We start from the raw sequence: 21,127 nt of genomic DNA, 5'->3' as shown, positions 1-21,127 counted from the left end.
ATGTGCAGACAGTAGATGTGCAGACAGTAGTAGTTGTTGGACTGTTGTGGCTACAAAAAGACTACAAAATCCAACCTATGTATCCATAGGTGTTGTTGACAAAATAATATTTGCCCTCATTGAATCAGAGGAATAAATAAGGAATAAGACAGGGTTATTTGCCCTGCCTTAACATTCAGTTTATTTACTGTGCAGCAGCAGGCAGAGAGTGACTGAGGGATGTAGAGCAGCTAACGTATACAAAGACTTCAGTTAAGTTAGTCAACAAGCCAGCACATGGGTATTTTATGACATTACTTGTGCGCATTGATGAACAACTGCTACCCTTGAGGTCCAGACTGTCTCTAGTGGGGCAGATTGCCATGCAGACTGGAACGCCACTGTGATCCCTCCCTTCATGGAGGCTAACGCACAACAGGGCATTATTTACACGTCCCAGCTGCAGAGCTCTGCCACCACAGTTGCTCAATGGGGGGGGGGGGGGGGGGGGGGGGGGGTCACAGACTTAGTCTTAAGGCCAGAGAGCTGGGATGTGACATGAACATGGCTAGTTCAAATGCTTGGTCGAGTTGTTGGAATCTGGAAATAAAAGGGGAAATCAGTTGCCAAAAGAATAAACAATGCAATCCAGGGTGACAGGATTGCCTGCAAATAAAACAAAGAGTACACTGAGTGAGATTCAAAATGGCGAATAGCTATCAATGTTGACAGTTGATCACAATTACTCATACATCTCAAACTACCCTTTTCCCCTTGTTAACATCTTGAATTCCAAACGGAAAACCTTACAACTTCTTCCCATCTACTGTAGCCTTCTCAGAATCAGAATCAAGTTGTGTTTTTGTTGGTGCCAATGTCAGAACAAGAAACTGTGCAACATTGAAAATTGACAAAAACATATCGGGGTATGGTTTTATTCTAAACACCAAGATTGATCGACTTGTTCGTTTTGCAACAATACTAACGCTAGCAGAGATATCCGTCCAAATCAAGAAACATTGATAGAAGCGGAAATAAATAGAGACATTCCATTTCATTGCAGGCCAAAGTAAAAAATACGGAACTCTCCCCCTTCTTTGCTTCGTTTTTTTTAGCGGGTACAGTTTTCACAGTTATCATCTTTTTTCGCTACCTTTCTACTGTTAGCTTATTTGTTGAGTTGCATTAATAAAATGCTAGGCGGCTAAGCAATGATGCAATATGTCAAGTATGTTTATCGTGAGGGGAGTTTGCAACCTAAAAGCAGACAAAATGACTTAACAACTTGTTGTTAAATTAGGCTTAAAAGGAACCAGTCAAACATGGATGATATCTACAGCCATTACATTGTGCAATTAACTTTTACTTCATACTGATAAGTGAAAACATGTAGCCACTTCGTTAAATGCACTCAAGAAGGACTTTAGGGTGTGGGAAAGTTTCCTTTAGGCATCTCACAACTGCACGAATGTATGGTTGAGTGTTGCTGCAAACACATTTGCAATTCCATCTAACTTTCCCAGGATAAATAGAGATGAAAAAAAGCAGGTGGCGCTGCACTCAGCCCTTACCCGTGGGGAAACATTTGGACACAAAGGATGTGAGGAATGCCGGACAGACGTGAATCTGTTGGGCGTGGGGTAAATGTTTAGAATGGAATGCCAAACTACAAACAAACAGCCTTAGTTTTGCCAAGAGGTTCATGTAGCTATTTCTCCTTTTCTAACAGAGAGGTAAATGTTGTCTTACTTTCCTAAACTTCCCCCTTTTCGTTTTTATTTTGTCTTGCCACATCTGTTGCCACTGACCCTGGTGTGGATAAATCACAGTTCTGACACGGGCTGGGGTAAATGTGACCACTTCCTGTTTCCAGCCCCATTGGGCCCCCTCTGGAATGCATGTGTGCAGGACTGTGTAGCCCCAGTCAGAGTTAGGGTTTCTAAAATGTTGGCAGACCAAGCTTCTGCGGGTAATCCAAGAGAAAGCAAGGAAGCAAACATTTGAATACGACAAACCAGAAAGGATGACAGAGATGCATACTAGTAATATATTTGACTGGGTATTGATGTCTGAACTGTCATTTGATTGGCACAAGCTTGTTTTATATGATCGATCTTTTAAAAAAAACACACATTTAGCTAAGATGACGTTGCTTTTTAGGCCTCTGGCACATTGCTTCACATGGTAAGGCTCTCCATAAACAAGCGTATTAATGTCCCCACACTGATGACAAAGGCAAGTCTGTGCAGTATTGCATTTTGACTGAGGCATAATTGGAACTAGCTTAAAGAATAGCTGAGGAGGCGCATGCTGCTCAGACATGGAAAAGAAACCCGGTCATCAACTTCTTCTACAGTACCCTGACTTCAGGAGAGCCCTTTAAGGAAAATCTAATAGCTGCTTCATAACAATGTTTAAACTGAAGCAATGTTAGGAAAACTGCTGTGTAACACTTTGAATATGTATTTTTTGTACCAGTCAATCATTGAAACTTAAAACATTGGAAAAAGATTCCCTAGAACGTTCGAGAAAGATTCCCATTTAAAAGTTCCCGTTACCCACTCCCTTGGCTTGCTTTGTCAGAGAAAACAGTCCAAAGATGAATTTAACAAACTGGCGAGTGCAGCATATTTGATAAACCGGAGCCGGAGAATGTTTGGGTTTATATCTTGATGAATGATTTTTAACAATAAATCGATTATGATCATTGCTGTTTATTAACTTTCTGCTATCATTCAATAAATGATTAATTGCTTCAGCAATACTGCAAATTTCATCCCCATAGTCTGTCAGTGCTGTTAGGTAAACAGTATTAATCTCCTACTTCAATTAGTAAGTAAAAATCTTTGCACCGTTAATACAAATGGGCTTCTACGTAGGTCTGAAAAGTAAGATGAATATTTCCATGCTTGAAAATATTGGAAATTACATAAAGTCGCTGAACAGTATTGCTGTTCTGATATGCAGGAATAACAACTCATTTACTCTGCATTTGCATTTATTGTCAGAAGAGGGAAATCATTTTGGTGATATAGCATAGCTTATAGGGGCAACATTTATATATTGAAGTATGTATTTAAGTTGCTATTTTGCATTGTGTGTAGTGTTTTTTAAATTTTAAATAATCATATATTCTCTGTTGGCTGTGAATAAAGGACTGGGGTCATAGACAGATCTGCCACAGACCATGAGACCTCCGCATGGAGCAGCAGAGCCTCCACCCAAACAGTGCGGCCTTTGATAGCGCGTCACTCACCACCACCCGGGCCCCCCGACAACCACTGGCCTTCTTTTAATAACACAGCCTTCTCCTCAGTCCCAGAAAAAACTACTTGGGGAAGAAGATGATGGAAGTAAAGAAAATGGGGAGAAAAAAAAGCCCCAGTTTAGGGTTGTAATAATATGAACACATGGCATTTGAGGGTGCCAAATATAATAAGGGGCTCTAAAACCAGTGCATTCCTTTCAAATGAAACCCCATACTCGCCTGGCAGCCACCATACACTCTTCAACCCTATTTATCATCTAAGAGGACTGAGGGAAAATGGTAAATCTGATTGCTGTGCATTGCTGTCATTGTCCCTGCTGTGATAAGCTGAAGACGTATAAAAGCACTGAGAGCTTGTGAAACAACTTTATATCATCTGACACCTTCATGTCAATTCTAAATAACCTTTATGTACTGGTCTGTGATAAGTATGCATTGGCTTTTGAAGTGGCAACAGATTTCCCCCCTCTAGTGTTTCAGAGTGATATTATTGTTCGTGCCGCTGTCACAAAGACAAACACATCACTTTCTGTTTTCGATAAGCTACCAGCAACACATAAATGCATACTGCGTTTGTCTAACAAACTGCGCAACGCAGACAGTAATAACATATTTTCTGTATGTTTGTTGACATATTAAATGGTATATAGCTTTACTTATTCATATATTGTTAGCAACATAGCTACCGCTAGCAGCCTGGCAAACATTACTGTCCAAAGCAAGAAATAAATTGTAATAATCCTACCATAAGAACAGTAATCAAAGCCCTGATTTAAGTGCTATGATAAAGAAGGACTAAAACACCCATTAATATAGCTACTATGGTTGATATTGGGGAAAGCTATTGCAGCCATTTCGTTGAGTTGAGCTGAGGGGAGATCACGACTAGGGGTTACATAATGCCATTTCAATGTGTCATTTTTTATTCTTTTGTCATTGTGCAATCAACATTAACCTCATGATAAATACTCAAAGCAAACATATTTTCAATTGCCACTTTAATGAAGCTATGAGTGATGTGGCTTTAGCAGCCTGTGTTGTAAAATCACCAGAGAGGATGATTACATAAAACACAGCAGCTTCTGGCAGCCCTGCTGTGGGATATGAGGAAGAGTTTTGGGGCTTACCGACAACTTTGGGCAGTTTCTGTCGCCTCAGTGGAATACGGGGAAGTTTAGTGCTGATTCGGCTGAATCGTCCACACAGGATCCGCTTGGCTTTTTTGCTGTTGGTAGAGATGTCTTGGTCAGGATTGAAAAGGGATGACGGCATGGAAATCCAAATGAATCATTCAAAAGAGGCATATTAAACCTGGTCCCATGCCTCTTTTGAGGGCTCTGGGGCTGCTCACATTGCTACTCACACTGTAATGTCAATATACAAAAGCACTTGCGATTCAATTGAAATGCATTTATTCATTTAACAACCTGGTACCTGTGAGATAGAGTAGAAAGAAAATATTTTCCTCTATTTTCATAACCAGGTCAAGCCTCCTACTAGGAACTTGAGCCCCTGTGTCGGCCATAGAGGTGAAGAGAACTATCTGTCACTCACTTGTGGTCTTCTTTGTGTCGACACAGGCAGCAGCAGCACAGCAGTGAGAGGAGGACAATCAGTAAAAAAGAGACCAAGGTTCCAGCTGCGATTACACCCATCCGCTGGTTGGGCACTGAAAGACGAGAAGCAGGGAATCATGGGTGTGCCACATTGGCGCAGCAACATTTTAATGCCAGTTTCATCAAATCTCTCTCTCTCTTTCATCACTAGTACTAGAGACCTTAGCAAATTGTCATGATTTACTGTACAAGTGAATTCAAATGACTTCAGGAGAGTGCTTAGCTAACTCTATATGATCTTTATTAATGTGATCGTTGGCTTTGATAATAAAGATAAAGCACAGAGCTGTGTTAACAATTGGTTTTCAATAGCTGATGACATGAAGCAACCCATGGGGAATACTGCAACAGGCTGACATTCACTACCATTAATTCACTATTAATCTTATCTCCCTCAAGACACAGGACCACTTGTGATTTCATTGCTGATTTCCTGCAAGCAACCCCCCACCCGTCCCTGCCTCCCACTCCTAAGTCATCGATGATTTATTAAACACCCCTCCCTCTTCCAGTGGGCTACACCCCACAGATAACACGTGCTGTATTGCATAAGCATGGACTGCCTTTGGCGCTAGCATGGACAGATGACACCAGAAGACAAGCAAACCATCAGTATGGCTTTAAGTAGCGCCGGCCCTCGGATCTTTACACTGTCACATAAGGCTGAGATGGATTGTGAGGCAGTCTGGGCGTGGCATGTTGTCATTGCTATGTACTCACAGCTGGATACAGATTAGGAAACGGTATGGGTGGGGAAGTCATGTAAAAGTGACAATGGAGGCGGTCAAATGCACAGGAAATTCCTCAAATGCTAAGAAAAGGTACTTCAATGCCTCCCTTTTATCTCCTTCAGCAGATGGCACTATCCTTTATTGAAGAAAACGAGATAAGCATCTTCAGACAATTCCTTGCTCAAAAACGTTTGAAGTTACACAGGTCAATAACATTTCTTCATTGGATAATGAACCAATTTGACATTTACATAATTTCTAGAGCTCATGATAGTTTCGAACTGCCACTGCTCATGATGTCTACTGGCTGAAATCATTCCTACCTTTGTATCCTAAACAACTTCGTCCTGACCGCCTACAATGAGCTCCTATTTCCTAGTTCCTCTTTCTCTCGCTCTCTCTTCCCTCTCTCTCTGGCTGGACAGGAACAGAGCCAACAAACACAGCCATAAAAAGGACAGCGGTCTGGGTCTGGAAACGCTATCAAGGCCTTGCTAAGTTAACTCTCCCACTACACATGCTGACCTGAATAGAAGTGTTTGTTGGTACTTAGTGTCTCCAGCCAACTATGAGACACTGAATACATAAAGCATCTGGCTCTTTGGACAAACAGTTCAGAAAAGTTATAATTCCTTTGGTATGAGTAATAAAAGTAAGAAAATAGCAGTTTTTTGTATCTCTGAAAAGGTACGTTATTTGGAAAAACACTAGTTTCTGACAACTGCTATCCACAGGAATACCTTTAAAACATTACATCTAAAAAGCATTTGCATGTCCTTAGAGAAAATAAAACATTCTTACGGAGATGGCAAGCACCAGACACAGGATCACAGTTCTTGTCATTGCAGGAGCAGGTTTGGTTGCAGTTTACTCCATACTGGCCAGGTTGACAGGTCATATTGCAGCTTGAGTACAGACAAAAACAACATCTGTTTAATGTTCAATCCAACTGACAGATGCATTTGAAGCAGAAAGGGAGAAAAGTCATGAATGGGATCCGTTTTTTGTTCCAAGCTAAATCATTCCCACTTTTAATGAGTATTCTTTATCAGTATCTGTAACAACATGCCCCAAAACACATGCTTTGCTTGTGTAATTCTCAAATTATGTGTTTGACAAAAACGTAATACAAATCTATGGACCAATTTATCTTTGCATTGCAAAGCATAAACTTGAGGTTTTTTTTGCGTATGAGGTGTCTTAAGACTTACTAGATGCCATAAAATCCAGGGTCGCACAAGCACTCTCCGGTGACAACATGACAGATGCTGTTAAAACAGTGACTGCAGTTGTTCTCACAGTTCTCGCCATATGTGCCGTTGGGGCAGCGCACCTCACACCTATTATACACAAAAGGAATTAAATGATTACAGTAATTTTCAAGCTAAGAAATATGCGTCACAGACATTATTACTGAATGGAAAGCAATATTACAGTAGCTACTACTTAAAGGAACCAATGTTTTTAACTTTGAAAATGACATAGCTCAATGTAAAAATGCAGACCTAACAGAAAAACTAAATATTTTCGTGTTGTCTTACCTGTCCCCAATCCAGCCAGCGTTACAGTGAGAGCACTTGCCATGAATAGGATCACAGTGGTGACCATCTTTACAGACGGGACATACTTCCTGGCAATTTTCGCCAAAGAAGCCCTTTAAGCAGAGCTGGTCGCATCGTGTTCCATTCCAACCTCGGTCACAGGTGATGCAGCGTCCCTCCGTCACCTTACATGGCTGCTGGCCCTTGCAGTGCCCACATCTGTGGTCAGCAAGGAAGAAGAAAAAAAAGTTAATTTATCAGGTTTGCACGAAAGATCTTTCATCATATTTTAATGAAGTAAAACAGTTTACCTTAACCCCTTTCATTGTTGCATCAATTATCATTTCATTGGGAGATAACTGCATTAAACTATAACCCTGTTCTTTTTACTTTAAAGGAATTGTATCATGTGAGAATTTCACAGTCCATGGAAGGTAAAACACTTAACCTGAATTACTTTTGAATGTTGGCTGACGATTAGGTAATGTGAATACCAACTCCCAAACCTCACTTTATTATTGCACCATTAATAAACACATTTTGAGGGTTATCAACTGCAGCAAATATAAAATATTATTTCTTATTAAAACCACAAAACCACACCATGATATGGATCAAACAAGAAAATTGAACATTAGGTATCTGTAAAAGTGTTACCTCTTTTTTTTTTTACATGTTACAATTGTTCTCTGCCAAGTCTTTTGCCCCACCTGTTCCTGCAGTTTTGACCATAGAATCCGGCAGGACATGGTTCTCTGCAGAACTTCCCACGGTAACCTGGTGTGCAGGTGCAGGAACCGTCGGCCTGGTTGCACTTGCCGTGGATGCATTGGCAGTAGCGCTCACAGTGTTGGCCCCACAGCCTCTCCCGGCACTGGCAGCGCCCCATGAACTGGTCGCATGGTGAGCCGTTACAGTTACACTGATTTCCACAGGTCCTCCCCATCCAACCAGGATTGCACATACATCGGCCCGTCATTGCATCACAGACAGAGTTGCTGGTGCAGTGGCAGTTGTTATTGCACTGGGGACCCCAGGAGCCCGGGTGACATGTGCATTTGCCAGTGTCTTGGTCACACTTGCCATTTTTGCATAAGCAAGGATTTTCGCAGTTAGGTCCCCAACGATTGTGGTTGCAGGTACACTCGCCAGTCAAGTCATCACACTGGCCGTTGGGGTAACATTGACATTTTCCCTTGCAGTCAGGGCCCCAGAACTGTGTAGGGCACTCTGTTGTTAGAGAGCAGAGTAATCAGGAAATGGTAAATAGTAATGTGACTTGTCAAATATACAAAACAAAGTGACAGTCTAAAGCAAAGCTAATTTCTCTCTCAGTGGTGCGTTGTGCCTAGCATGGCTACGTGATCCAAACAGCAATTTTAACATGCAGGACAGATGCAATGTTTACGATTGTACAAGTATTTGTTTGACTTGGACTCAATAGGTGAATGTGTTTTTGGTTATTTGCTTGAAGTAGGGTCTGTTGTTAACATAAGCTTAAAACAATGAACATGTTGTTCTACGAGAAAAGTTAATTTCTTTGCTTTTAATTTATTCTTCAAAAATCATAAAAGTGTTGTTAATGTGTGAATATTATTCTGCTAAAAAATGTGTAAGTATCATAATATTTTGTTTGCAAAAGTTCTTATTAACAACAAGAACAAACATCCAATTGACACCACATTGCCCACATTGGCTTTTTGCCGAGGGAGCCAGTGCAATGCTAACTTCGAGGTTTGCCAATAAACATATGTCATTCCAACCCAGGAGGACTTTTGTTGTTTAGATATTGTACTTATATATAAAAAATAAACATTGCCAACCAAAGCCATGCCACTAACATTAACCTTTAAACACCATGGACGAGAGAAAAAAGGCAGAAATGCTGCTAAAAAACTTGCTTACTAGTGTCACAGCTAGCTCCAAAGTATCCATGACGACAACGACATTCATTCGGCCTGACACACACCTCATTTTCCTTGCAGGTGAAGTTGCCTTCACAGAGAGCTTGGGTAAAGAAGAATTGAACACATTATTCAACTGGTACAATGAACTGTACGACATGTAGGCTACTTATGAATTATGTCTGTGCGGTACATACGTGTCGAGCATTCAACGCCTAGCTGCCCCCATCCACTGCAGCACACAAATCCTGATGATCTGGAAAATAAATTACGGGATAGAAAATGATGAAGAACATGGCTAAACTGTAACACTGTTAACACATATCAAAACGACAGCATCTACATCAAAGTCGTGCCTCTCTAATCTCCCAGTTATATTGATGCGGCTGGTGCCAAATTCTGCAAACGTATGCAGGGCATTCATGACACATGTGCCTACAACATGGTTGTATAATTATCTATATATAGGTCATTCCCATTCTCATACAGCTCATTCACTCAAAAGCTGATAACCCCTGAGTCTGTGTGGTTTCTTGGTTTCTTTAGGTGTGTTACGGGGGAAATTTACAAACTCAGAGACAACATTTAGCAGCCAAGTTTAAGGCCTGTCAGGAAAGGACGGATGTGTCTCGTCTTCCTCCCACGCCTTTGACCTCTGCGGGGCCCCTGCAACACGTCAGCTTCCCCCTTAAGTGTTTGAAGATGGCAGTTTGCTTTCAGTCAATGAGCAAGGAGCTGCACTGTTTTTTATGTTGCCAAAATAGGCGCTTCGAGAGGTCACAGGTCCAAGCTCTGTATGCTTTTACTTGTTATGGAATAAAAATGGGACTTTCATTTTATGTGCATAATGTGGAACTGGATTTAACTTTCAGCAGCTGTACCAAATCAATCATTGTCAGCACAAAAAAAAAGAAAGATTGCATTCACTGTTGTTTAGAAATAATTTGGTGTTTAGAAGCATAGCTTCATTTCTGTTTGCTTTTCATTATTACATAACACACGTATCAACTGCCTTTGCCAAGAAATTCAATAGCAGCTCTTTAACTGATTGAAAAACCTATTTTTAGGCATCAGTGTTGAAAGCATTGCATTCAATTCAGAACATATTAAAACAGAATGGGTTAGTGGTGAGCGAAGAGTTCACTGCAATGCATGTTGAACACAGGAAGGGGGGCAAAATGTCAAACTTGCATATCAGGTAAAAAAAACTTCACACATTACTTAAAGGGCATTATGTTTCTTGTAAATGACTCTTTGTTGCCTAGAAAAGCACACAACAATATATGAGATGACAACACAACTTCAACTTTAAAGGTCAGTTCTTGCTGACTTTACTTTTCATTCTGACTGCATGATAGCACTGTTTGGCTTTTCAAATGCATTGTTTCTGTTTTTTTAAAACTAGAAACAAATTATATCAATCACATGATTTCCTATCACTCTTATCTTTTATAGCACAAACGAGAATAACGCCTCGATTACACTTCTGTCCACAATCACAAAATTCATAGACATCAGTCCAAAACGTTTGGCTGCTGCAGTCAGCAATTGTGGACGTAGAATCTTTTCTTTTTTTATACACCAGAAATCCACAAGTTGTAAGAGGTCATCAAGAGATGCTTTTGAAGCCTTCACTTTTAAAGAAGAGAGAGGTAATTAGATGTTAATAATTTCACTTATTTTATCTTTAATTAATAAATATCAACGTTCCACCAAAGTTTTTTGCTTTAATAAGGTGAGAATATTTTCCAAAAACTAAAATCTAAAAATGTATTAACAACCACAGTGTGTTATCAAACGGTGCCACGAATACTGTGAAGGTCAACGAGAGCGCCCTCTACAGAGCATTGAAAAACATCCTGTTCCAGATGTACACATCTGTATAGCTGCTTTCTTCAATGGACTCCTGCTATACTGGCAATACGTTAGAAAATAACGTATTCAACGTAAAGGAATGCATCAAATATGTATGTTGATAAGAATGCTTGAATAATACAAGTTAAATGTAGGAAGTCACTGGTTGATTTCAAATATCAACATTACATTTCCCCACTTTGCCGAAAACCGTTACGTGCATATGCGAACACTGTTACAAATGTGAATGCTTTATCAAGTTATTGATGTCTTCTGCATTTTCAAAATCCTAATAAATCATTATAACTAAGCTACTGACTTCAGGAATGAGATTATAACTTTATTTTAGTGCAACTTCAACTCCTTGTATTAAAGTAAGTCGCCTTTTGAAGCAAGGGAGAATGAAGGAAACAAGGAAAACTAACAACACGCTGATTTGAATAAACAACAAATATTATAAACCCATCTTGTTCTGTGTGGATGCTTACCCAGATGCTTTGCATACATTTCTGCCTTTGGGGTTGAGTTCTTGGCTGAAACTGGAGCAACAGAACAGACAAACCACCGCAAAAACGGCAAAAGAGTTCTTCACTTCCATTGTACAAGCAGCAGCATCCTTCTAGACGCCGTTTTTACTCCGCATTTCCCTTCTCGGAAAAGTAATGATGATGGCTTTTCACTGGCTTTTAAACAATCCAGTAGTTGTAGGCACGTAATCCAGATGTATCTGCTAGGTAAACATCAAATCCTTGTCCAAAAAGGTGTTTGGAGAACTCTTGCAGCCACCTACGAACACCCAGAAACTCAGAGGCAAAAGAAGTGACCAGCGACAGCAATCCCAACCGAACAGCCGAAAAAAAGTCCTAAAACCGAAACCTGCAAATCACAGTATTCTTGATAAATGCTGTTTTCCGAGAGTGCCTCGTTTATTCCCCCAAATGTTCTAAAAGAGGTCATAATACATAGCCCGTGAGTCGAGACTCATAATGATATAAAACAAAAAAATGTTCCAAAACAATGCCCTGAAGGAGCGTGGACACGTTTAGATATGCTGATTGACAAAGAAATGCAGGCGAATCAGCTGCATTTCGCTTTTTCCTCTCTGAGGAGAAGCGCTTAATCCGTAACTTTTGTCCTCTCTTGCGCTCTCAGGAGTGGCAGGAGGGAAATTCCTGATTTGTTACTCTATCTTTGGCTCTGTGCGCCATGCGTGCGCCACCAAATTTACATAGGCCTGTGTGCAACAGGGCAGCTTTAATGGCCCCGGTTAAAACAATGTAGTGTGGCCCAATTTGTCATCAGAGCAACAACATAAAGTTAATTTAGGCTGTTAGGACTAAAAAGCAAAGCTGTTTTGGATGAGGAGAATTGCCAATAGTGTCATTATTTCCATGGATAGTTGCATATTGTAAGCCTATCATCAAAATGACAGGGTTAAAACTAAATCTGATTGGCATTTAATAACCTACTAAGAACCTCCACTTATTTAAGGTAGTATCTAATTGATGGATGGTAAGAGTGTGTGTGCCTTTGGGGGGTGGAGGGGGCAGCAGTGTATTAACTACGTTAGTCAATAGCTCCCCCATCTGTTAACACCAGTGAAGTGATACATTTGGGCACAAGGCTGTGCTACATTAAACTAAGTGCAAGGTCTCTTAACCCTTAACCACCTCTTTAGCAGGTGAAATATCATATGCTGTCTTCATTACATCTGATTGATAATAACATTGAACCATTGTTCATGAATGCTGACATGCATGGACAGTGCACGACACAGGGTATCTTGTTTTCTTACAGAAAACATCACATGGGTTCAGGACTTAAAGGTATTAAATACCCTCTATAAAATGTTATAACCCCTGTGTAATTTAATTACTGGAATGACCACATGTCAACACAACCCACTGTTAAAATTCAAAACAGAAAACAGTCGTGACCACGATTTTACAGGTTTTATAAGTTATAATGAATGATGAAAAACGTAGGTCTCCCTTTCATGCATGAATTATGAAAACCTCAGTCAGGATTTCTTTACCAAGTGTTTGTATTGCTCTTGGGGCACGAAAAACAAGATTTGGTCACAATTAAATTTTGATAGTCCATAGTTAACACTCTATAAGTCATCAGTTGACATTTAACAACACTATTTCAACAGACAAGTACCATGCATTTAACTAACTGCCAGTAGAATATAAGGTACATCTCAAGTGTTGATCTTTAGATTTTACAAAAACTGTCTGTTGACTGTCAACATGTTTTTGCAACAGGTTATTAACCGATATTCAACCTTACTATCTGTAGATTGTGCCAACATCTTCAAAATTGACAATAAACTACTCAAAATCAATCTGTCAGTTGAAAGTCAACAGGGTCATGTCGAATATATGTTGAGAGTCAAGATGTCAACTAAAGATTACATTAAGCATTAGTTGATGATCAACAGATAAGCGACTTTAGAGTTTAGTTGACTATCTGTTGATCGTCAACTAATCTAGAGTTGATTATAGTATACTTTTAGTAGGCATTCTCCACTAAGCATTTGTAGGCATGTGTTAGGACTATCCAATTAAAGTGAAAAACAGTTGAGAATAGTAGAAAGTGTATATCCTATCAAAAGAACACATACATTCATCCACTAATTATATGCAACAGACATGGGAATAAAGCTAAATGTTTTTGCATAACTGATCACGAACACTAACTGAAGTCAATACCAGGCTATAAAGCACAGTAAAACAAACACTATGCAGCATATCAGAGAAAGATTGCATTGGAATGCATTGCAGCAATTCTAGCTTCAGATATGCCCGCCGGAAAGCGTCAACGCACGCCGCCTTGTGTAGGGGCCGTAACAGTATGAATTATAGTGATGCATGATGTCCACTTTAGTGGACAGGTGATTAATCATAATTTCCTGCAATCATCAAATCAATACTTTGACAATTTATGAATTATATGATTCCTTAGTTGTTACTTGATGTCACCAACATTGTTATACCAGGGAGGACTTTCCATAAAAGGATTGGCAAGATATCGACGAGTGATTCGGTCCATCTGGCTTTCTGTCGTCCATCTTGGTATAGAGATATGTATCATGCACTTACACTGACTTTCCACTGAGTGGCAGTGTATGGGATGATGCAATAGGGTCCTATGTAGTGGCTGATGGTGCAACCATGCCATCAAAACCCATGCATATACAAGAAAACACCTTTTGAAAAGCTGTCCACTGTAGTAGCCTCTATGCGTGAAAGGATTTTAAGTAGGCCTAGTTGATGTGCATTGTAATGCATGACTAAAATGTTGGTTGACACAATAACTTAAATATCTTGAGATAATTATTATTTACCTTGATATTCACGTACTAGGTAAACTACTCATGTATTGTGTGATTATGGACACCATTTAAGGTCAATTTAAGTGATTTTGACATTTATGAATATTGTATAAGATAATATAATTGTACTGTAGCCTCCAGTCCAGTGTTCAGTCCAGTCTCTAATTTTAGTGAATTTATTATGATGCCTTATCTAATTTATTTGAGTGATTTACATACATTCACTCCTGTAACAGCAATTTTCCATCACATCCTAACCATGCACAGAAGTTTGCTGCTGATTTTTTGTTGATGTATCATTCTATATGATAATTTTCATTTGTTTTACTTCAATATCTCCTCTGCTCTCCACCCAGCCCTCACCCCATATGTAATATGCTGTTCATAAACTTTAGCTCAGCATTCAACACCATCATCCACCAGAAGCTGGTTTGTAAACTAGCAAACCTGGTTCTCAGCCCCGCAGGTATTCTGATTCTGATTCTTTCTCTGCAACTGGCTGCTGGACTTCCTCACTGCGAGACCTCAATCTGTACGGGTCGGCAACATCACATCAGACACAATCACACTGAGTACGGGGGCCCCCCAAGGACGTGTGCTCAGACCCCTGCTCTTCACCCTGCTGACCCACGACTGCACACCCACCTACAGCTCCAACCATGTGGTCAAGTAGGAAAGGAGGTGAACCAGCTGGCCACATGGTGCAATGATGACAATCTCTTCCTTAATGTGGAAAAAAAGGGAGATTGTTGTCGACTTTAGTTGAACCCACACCCAACACCCCTACCCACTGACCATCAATGGTCAATGGTGCTGCTGTGGAGTAGGTGAGCAGAACTACATTCCTAGGGTCGAACATCACTGAGCACCTCTCCTGGAGGAACGACACCACGTCAATCACCAAGAATCAGAATCAGAATCAGAATACCTTTATTCGTCCCACAGAGGGGAAATTTGCATCGTTACAGCAGGAAAGAGCAACAGACAGCTTAATGTTACCTATGTTAAGAAAAAGTACTAAGTTATGATATAATAGAAAACATATAATTTAAAAGTAAAAGAAAAAATACTTTCCAAAATACAAATCCTGTAACAGTTCTTAGAATTTAGCAGCCAGGTATATATTACACAGTTATTAATGGCTTATGTATATAATGTAATGTATATATTGCACATATACCACATATTGCACATGGTATGATGGTATTTAACTGCAGCAAGTTACACAATTTACAAGATACAAAATGAGAAAAAAAACACACCTTGTAACGGTTCTAAGTATTAGCAGCCAGTTATAAATTACACAGTTATTAACGGCATATATATATATATATATATATATATATATATATATTGCACATATAGCACATAGTGGATTGTTATTTAGCAGCAAGGGGCGATATAGTCTGTGTTGTGGAAAGAAAGCCCAGCAGCGCCTCTACTTCATCCACAAACTGAGGAGAGCAGTTGCTCCCACAACCATTAACAAGGCCCGGCCCCCCCACTGACATTTTACCTCAGCCACAACGCAGACTCTATGAATTACATTAATGCACACAATGTTGACGATATCAGTTTTTTTTACTGCACATTTTTTATATATTATACCATTCTATTTCAATGTAAATATGTAAATACTGCTTTATTTAATTTGAAATTTTTACTATATATATATATATATATATATATATATATATATATATTTATGTTATTACAGTGTTCTTAAAATAGTTCTCTATCTGTAGTAGCCCCGCTACGAGGCTCCGGCGAGTACACCAGGGGCGCCAGAAGCAGGGGGGCCAAGGGGCCATTGGCCCCCCCACTTTACAGCCCTGCACCACATTTTCGCAGCGGCGGATGCCGCGGACCACTGTACATCGCGTTTCAAGAATTCCCCTCTACTCTAAAGTTACATCTAAAAAGAACGTGATCTGATCTAGCTGTGTATATTTTGTTATTTTTGCCAATTGAGGAGATGATAAGATCTCATTAGGCAGCGACAGAGGCTCATATATTGCATTAGGTAAAATAAAGCAGGCACACAACAGGAATAATTATATTTTAATCCAATCAAAGAGGACATTGTCACACCATTCAAATGTATCCATGTAGCCTACATTACAACCAATAAAAAAAGCTTAGATTTGTTTCTTTGTTACGTTGTTCTGTGTCAGCCTTGATATCGCAAACATGTCAGAGGAACCAGTGCATAATTAAATAAAATACAGTCAAACAAAACGCAACCTCAACAACTTCAATGTCATTAAATTGTGTGTGTGTTGCAACTTGCATATATATGTATTTATTGCACTTGATGCACACATACACATGGCGTAATTTCCACTGGGGACAGGGGGGACATGTCCCCCCTACTTTTCGAAATCCTGTTTCCCCCACTTTACAAAAATGTTTATTTTTATTTTTTAACGCAAGCCATCATCGCCACGGAGGAGCACACAGCCTCTGTGAGCGAGCGAGACAGACAGAGAGAGAGAGAGCTAGAGAGAGCACACCTTTATCTATTTAATATAGTTGTAAAAAAAAAAACTATAAAAAAATGTCATCCTGCATTTATTGTGCCCCCCTCAGAAAATAACTGGCCCCAGCCTGGCCCCCCGAGTCAAATTGGACGGCCACTGCCTGGTTGGTGGATGGCCTGTGACGTAGTTGTTACAGCTCCCAAACTTTATCCACAACAGAGCCTCTAATGCCCTGATCATGTGCAGACACACCTACTTTTGCTCTGACTTATACAAAATGCAACTGTTTGAGGTGGTTAATAGTGTTATTCGTCCTTTTAGACAACAGAATGTTTGTTAATGTAGTTTAATTTTTGCTTTACCACACTTTAAAAACGCCTCTACACCCTCAGGTACAGCGTATAGAGGCTAAAGGTAGGCTTTTTGGCCTCATGAAAAATATTAATCCCATTCAAAGCTTTAATTTATGGAAGCCTGTTTGCGCCACAGGAAAAAAGAAAAACAAATCCTGTAAGTCAATAAATTGACTTAGCTATCTCAATAGGACTTAGTAAGTCAATATATTGAGATAGTAAGTCAATATATTGAGATAGTATCTTAATATATTTACTTAGCTATCTCAATATATATTGAGTTATATATTTGTTTTTTTGAAACAATTATGTCAAATACAGAATAAGGTACATAGACATCAATGTTCACCATATAAGCGGTACAACTTCATATTAAAAGGTACACATATTCACCATCAACTATTTGTTAATTAATATGCATAATTTAGCAGTATATTGGCTCTTTATTAGCCATTATAAAACCCTTATTAAAGCCTTATTCTACATGACCATATTCTACAAGTAATCTGTGTATGTTACACTTGCATGTATGAGATCATTAAGTGCCTTGTAACTTATTTTTTTATAGTTTCACTCCGTTTGAAAGTCAGTGGACTGTAAATAAGTCAATAAAGGAGCATGGCTGCTCATTCCCTGGCCCTCAAAATAGTTTGGCTGGCTGTTTAATCTATGTTCACACTGAGTCAGTACAACAAATAGAGAGAACAGTACACCTATTGTGTAAGTACATACAAGCAGGTCGCACAGTATGATCACAAATATATAAACTCTGTTAAAAATCTGTTTTATTAAAAAGTCCAGCAGCATATGTGTTCTCAGCCTTGGAGAAACTAGACATGTTTTGGTACATGTGTCTGAACCTCTCTTTAGTGGTTCATTAATAAAACTAATATTTCCACTTGAGCCTACTTTGTTCATGTACTGTTGAGGTTAATTTCAGTAGTTGTGTGCTATAATGTATTTACAAAGTGTGGAGAGGAGGCAACTTTAGAACAGGGAACCTGTTCAGGTCAATTAGAGTGAAATTACTAGCTTATTGGTTATGAACAAGACTTTACTTTAAAATAGGCAACATGTTCTTAGATATAAATACCTAATTTTGAGTTATTTAGACATATTGAGGAGAGCATAAGACCAAAGCTCATGTACAACAACTTCCTTACTTGCAATAAATAAGCACTAATTAGAGGGTTATTGAAGAAAAACTCTCAACTAATGGCCTATTACTTGTAGAATATGGTCATGTAGAATAAGGCATTAATAAGTGTTTTATAATTACTAATAAAGAGCCAATATACTGATAATATGCATGTTAATTAACAACTAGTTGATGGTTAATTTGTGTACCTTAATATAAAGTTGTACCGCTTATATGATGAACATTGATGTCTATGTGCCTTACTCTGGATTTGACATAATTGTGTCAATAAAAAAATAATATTGAGATAGTAAGTCAATATATTGAGATAGCAAGTCAATATATTAAGATAGTAAGTCAATATATTGACTTACAGGATTTATTCTTTCCTGTGGCGCAAACAGGCTTCCATATTAACTAACTGCATGTGCAGGCGTACAACTCTCTTTTAGTCACATAACTGTGCAACATTATATGACATTATTATGCAGCTTCCAAACCACACAGTGATGCAGCTGCTGAGGATGATCTGGATGGCGCCTTGTTAGAGGGTGTACATCAGCGGCGCCGGATTCATTTCAGAAGTGGGGGGCCAAAAAGTCTGTGCGTATGTGATGGTTAAATAAATGCTAAATCTACAGGCACTAGCGGAGTGGTAACTCCTTCTCTGGCTACAGGCATGGCCGTATCCACCATTGACGTCACCGAGGTCCGGACCTCGATAATTTGTTCAAGGTGTATATAATAAAAGTCTGCAAATAACTGCACATAATTAACATGGTTCCTTGTAGTAGTTCCGTTTACTGGCAGTGGGGGCGCTGCATAACTACGTAGCCTGTATTAAAGCAAACAGAAGAAGACAACATTAATTTATGCACTTACGCACTTTTTTTTAACACACTTTAAAAATTTGACTTTTTGTGGCTGTCCAGGAGGCTTGGGCACTTTTTCCAGTTATTAACTCGGTATTTACAAAGCTGTCATCTCCACATTTGGAGAAATGTACAAGCCGTTTGACAGCAGGAAATCTGCATATTTCACCAGAAGGCTTGTTTAGTGGTTTTGCAAAGAATTAACCACTCTCTTTCTGTACGATTCTGCATTGAATAGACCCTTCAGAAAAACGCGATTCTGCGATCGCAGAATTTACCGCATAATCAGCAAAATGGCGCAGATTTTTAAAAGGCCGCATATTTATCAAAAGGCTGCATAATCCCCGCATTTTTCCACACAAAATTGAGAAAAAAAAAGTTAACTCGTCTTGACGTGACGTCATCAGCTCGCGCATCACAGAATGTAAACAACACTGTATAGAGTGAACCTGTGGAGCTCACACGATAGAGAAAACACCAAGATGAAAAAATCTAATCCATCTCATTTACCGACGAACATTTCTACTAAAGACCGTGCAAAAAGTGGGGGAAACTATTCTGCACCCCGTGCAACTGTGTGTTGGAGCATAAGAGAAAATCGACGGTGACGACCCACTTTGATTCATTCAAACATTCGAAAATGCTTTCTGCTGCTGCGGACAAGAAAGCCAAACAACTCAGGTTCACCGAGGCATCAACCTCCAAAACCCTTTCGAGGGCTACAAGAAACGAAGTGAGTAGCCTACAAGATCGAAGCTGGTCAGATAACGAACGAGTAAATGAAAACAGAATGAGGCGGAGAAGTGTGTGTGTGTGTGTATGTGTGTGTGTGTGTGTGTGTGTGTGGGTGTGTGTGTGTGTGTGTGTGTGTGTTTGTGTGTGTGAGATTAAAATAGCCCAATTGCTTTTACAATAAATAAACATTGAATGTGTTCAATTGAATTGTAAAGGGGTTTAACGTTAGTGGCAGGTTGTGTGTGAGAGAGAATAAATAAGACAGCCCAATATTTAAAAAAATTGTTATTCTTTTTTCCTGCATATTTAGCATATTTCGCAACTTTCCGCATATTTCGCAACTTACCGCAATTTCACCGCAATTTCACCGCAATTTCACCGCAATTTCACCGCATAAAATCACATAAAAACCCCGCATGTTTAATCGCATAATCAAGGATTTTAGCCCGCATAATCAAGGAATTTAGCCCGCATAATCAAGGATATTTGCCTGCGTTTTTCTGGAGGGTCTAATCGAAGTACCTTTCTCTTTGCCCAGAAGATCTAGCGGTCTCCTTTTTATCTACAATTAGCTGCGCAGCTTTAACCGTCTCAATGTCCCGACAACAAACCTCCACGCAGTCGGAACCAGCCTGTTTCGGTTCAACGATGCCGGCGGTTTTGACAGTCTCAGCGGTCGCAGAGCTGCTGCTTTGGGGTTCATCTGGCTGCGCTGGTTCTGTGGTTGAAGGGCCAGGCTCCGGAGTTATGGATGTCAGGGATGTGCCATCTGGTTGGATACAAAAGCTGATTCTACAGGTGCTTCTCAAAAAATTACTATATCATATAACTATATTTCTGTAATTTATTTCAAAAAATGAAACAGCCTATATATATATATATATATATATATATATATATATATATACATTCTAGATCAGGGGTGGGCAATTATTTTTTCCATGGGGCCACATGAGAAACAAAAAATATTGTGGAGGGCCGGGCCAAAAGGCTGAACTCAATTCTGCATAATATTAATTGTATTTCTTTATAAAAAGCAGTAAATAGCATTGTTTTGACAAGCTGGTAAGAGTATATGTTATAGTTGAGCAATGAAAAAGTGAGGTTGCCTTACAAAAAATGTAATTTATTCAATCAAATTTCCCAAAACAATGGTAAACAAAATGTGAACGTTTTTCACCATTTCTGACTCATATTAGTGAACATTTTCAGTCGCATTCACTACAAAACACATTTTGAGTTTCATATACTGTTGGAAAGTTGTGTAAAGGTTCTTAGCATTCTTAAGACATCACAACATTGTCTTTGTGCTCCAAACA

The 21,127-nt window shown here is 39.3% G+C and overlaps 1 protein-coding gene across 1 annotated transcript in view; it reads right to left on the bottom strand.

The window, feature by feature from the left end:
- The window catches only part of scarf2 (scavenger receptor class F, member 2), a 15,571-nt gene extending 3,538 nt beyond the window's left edge, over positions 1-12,033 (bottom strand). The window contains exons 1-9 of the mRNA XM_079689871.1: positions 11,382-12,033; positions 9,237-9,295; positions 9,041-9,142; positions 7,846-8,365; positions 7,136-7,354; positions 6,806-6,934; positions 6,396-6,499; positions 4,802-4,916; positions 4,313-4,472 (exon numbers count right to left, since the gene is read on the bottom strand). Of these exons, the coding sequence (XP_079545997.1) occupies positions 4,313-4,472; positions 4,802-4,916; positions 6,396-6,499; positions 6,806-6,934; positions 7,136-7,354; positions 7,846-8,365; positions 9,041-9,142; positions 9,237-9,295; positions 11,382-11,491 (1,518 nt within the window). The 5' untranslated portion in view covers positions 11,492-12,033. The remainder of the gene's footprint in view (positions 1-4,312; positions 4,473-4,801; positions 4,917-6,395; positions 6,500-6,805; positions 6,935-7,135; positions 7,355-7,845; positions 8,366-9,040; positions 9,143-9,236; positions 9,296-11,381) is intronic.
- Positions 12,034-21,127: the final 9,094 nt, after the last annotated feature.

Source organism: Notothenia rossii (genome assembly GCF_949606895.1).
Source record: "Notothenia rossii genome assembly, chromosome: 6".
Classification (NCBI taxonomy): domain Eukaryota; kingdom Metazoa; phylum Chordata; class Actinopteri; order Perciformes; family Nototheniidae; genus Notothenia; species Notothenia rossii.
This window is presented reverse-complemented; position numbering and strand designations above follow the sequence as displayed.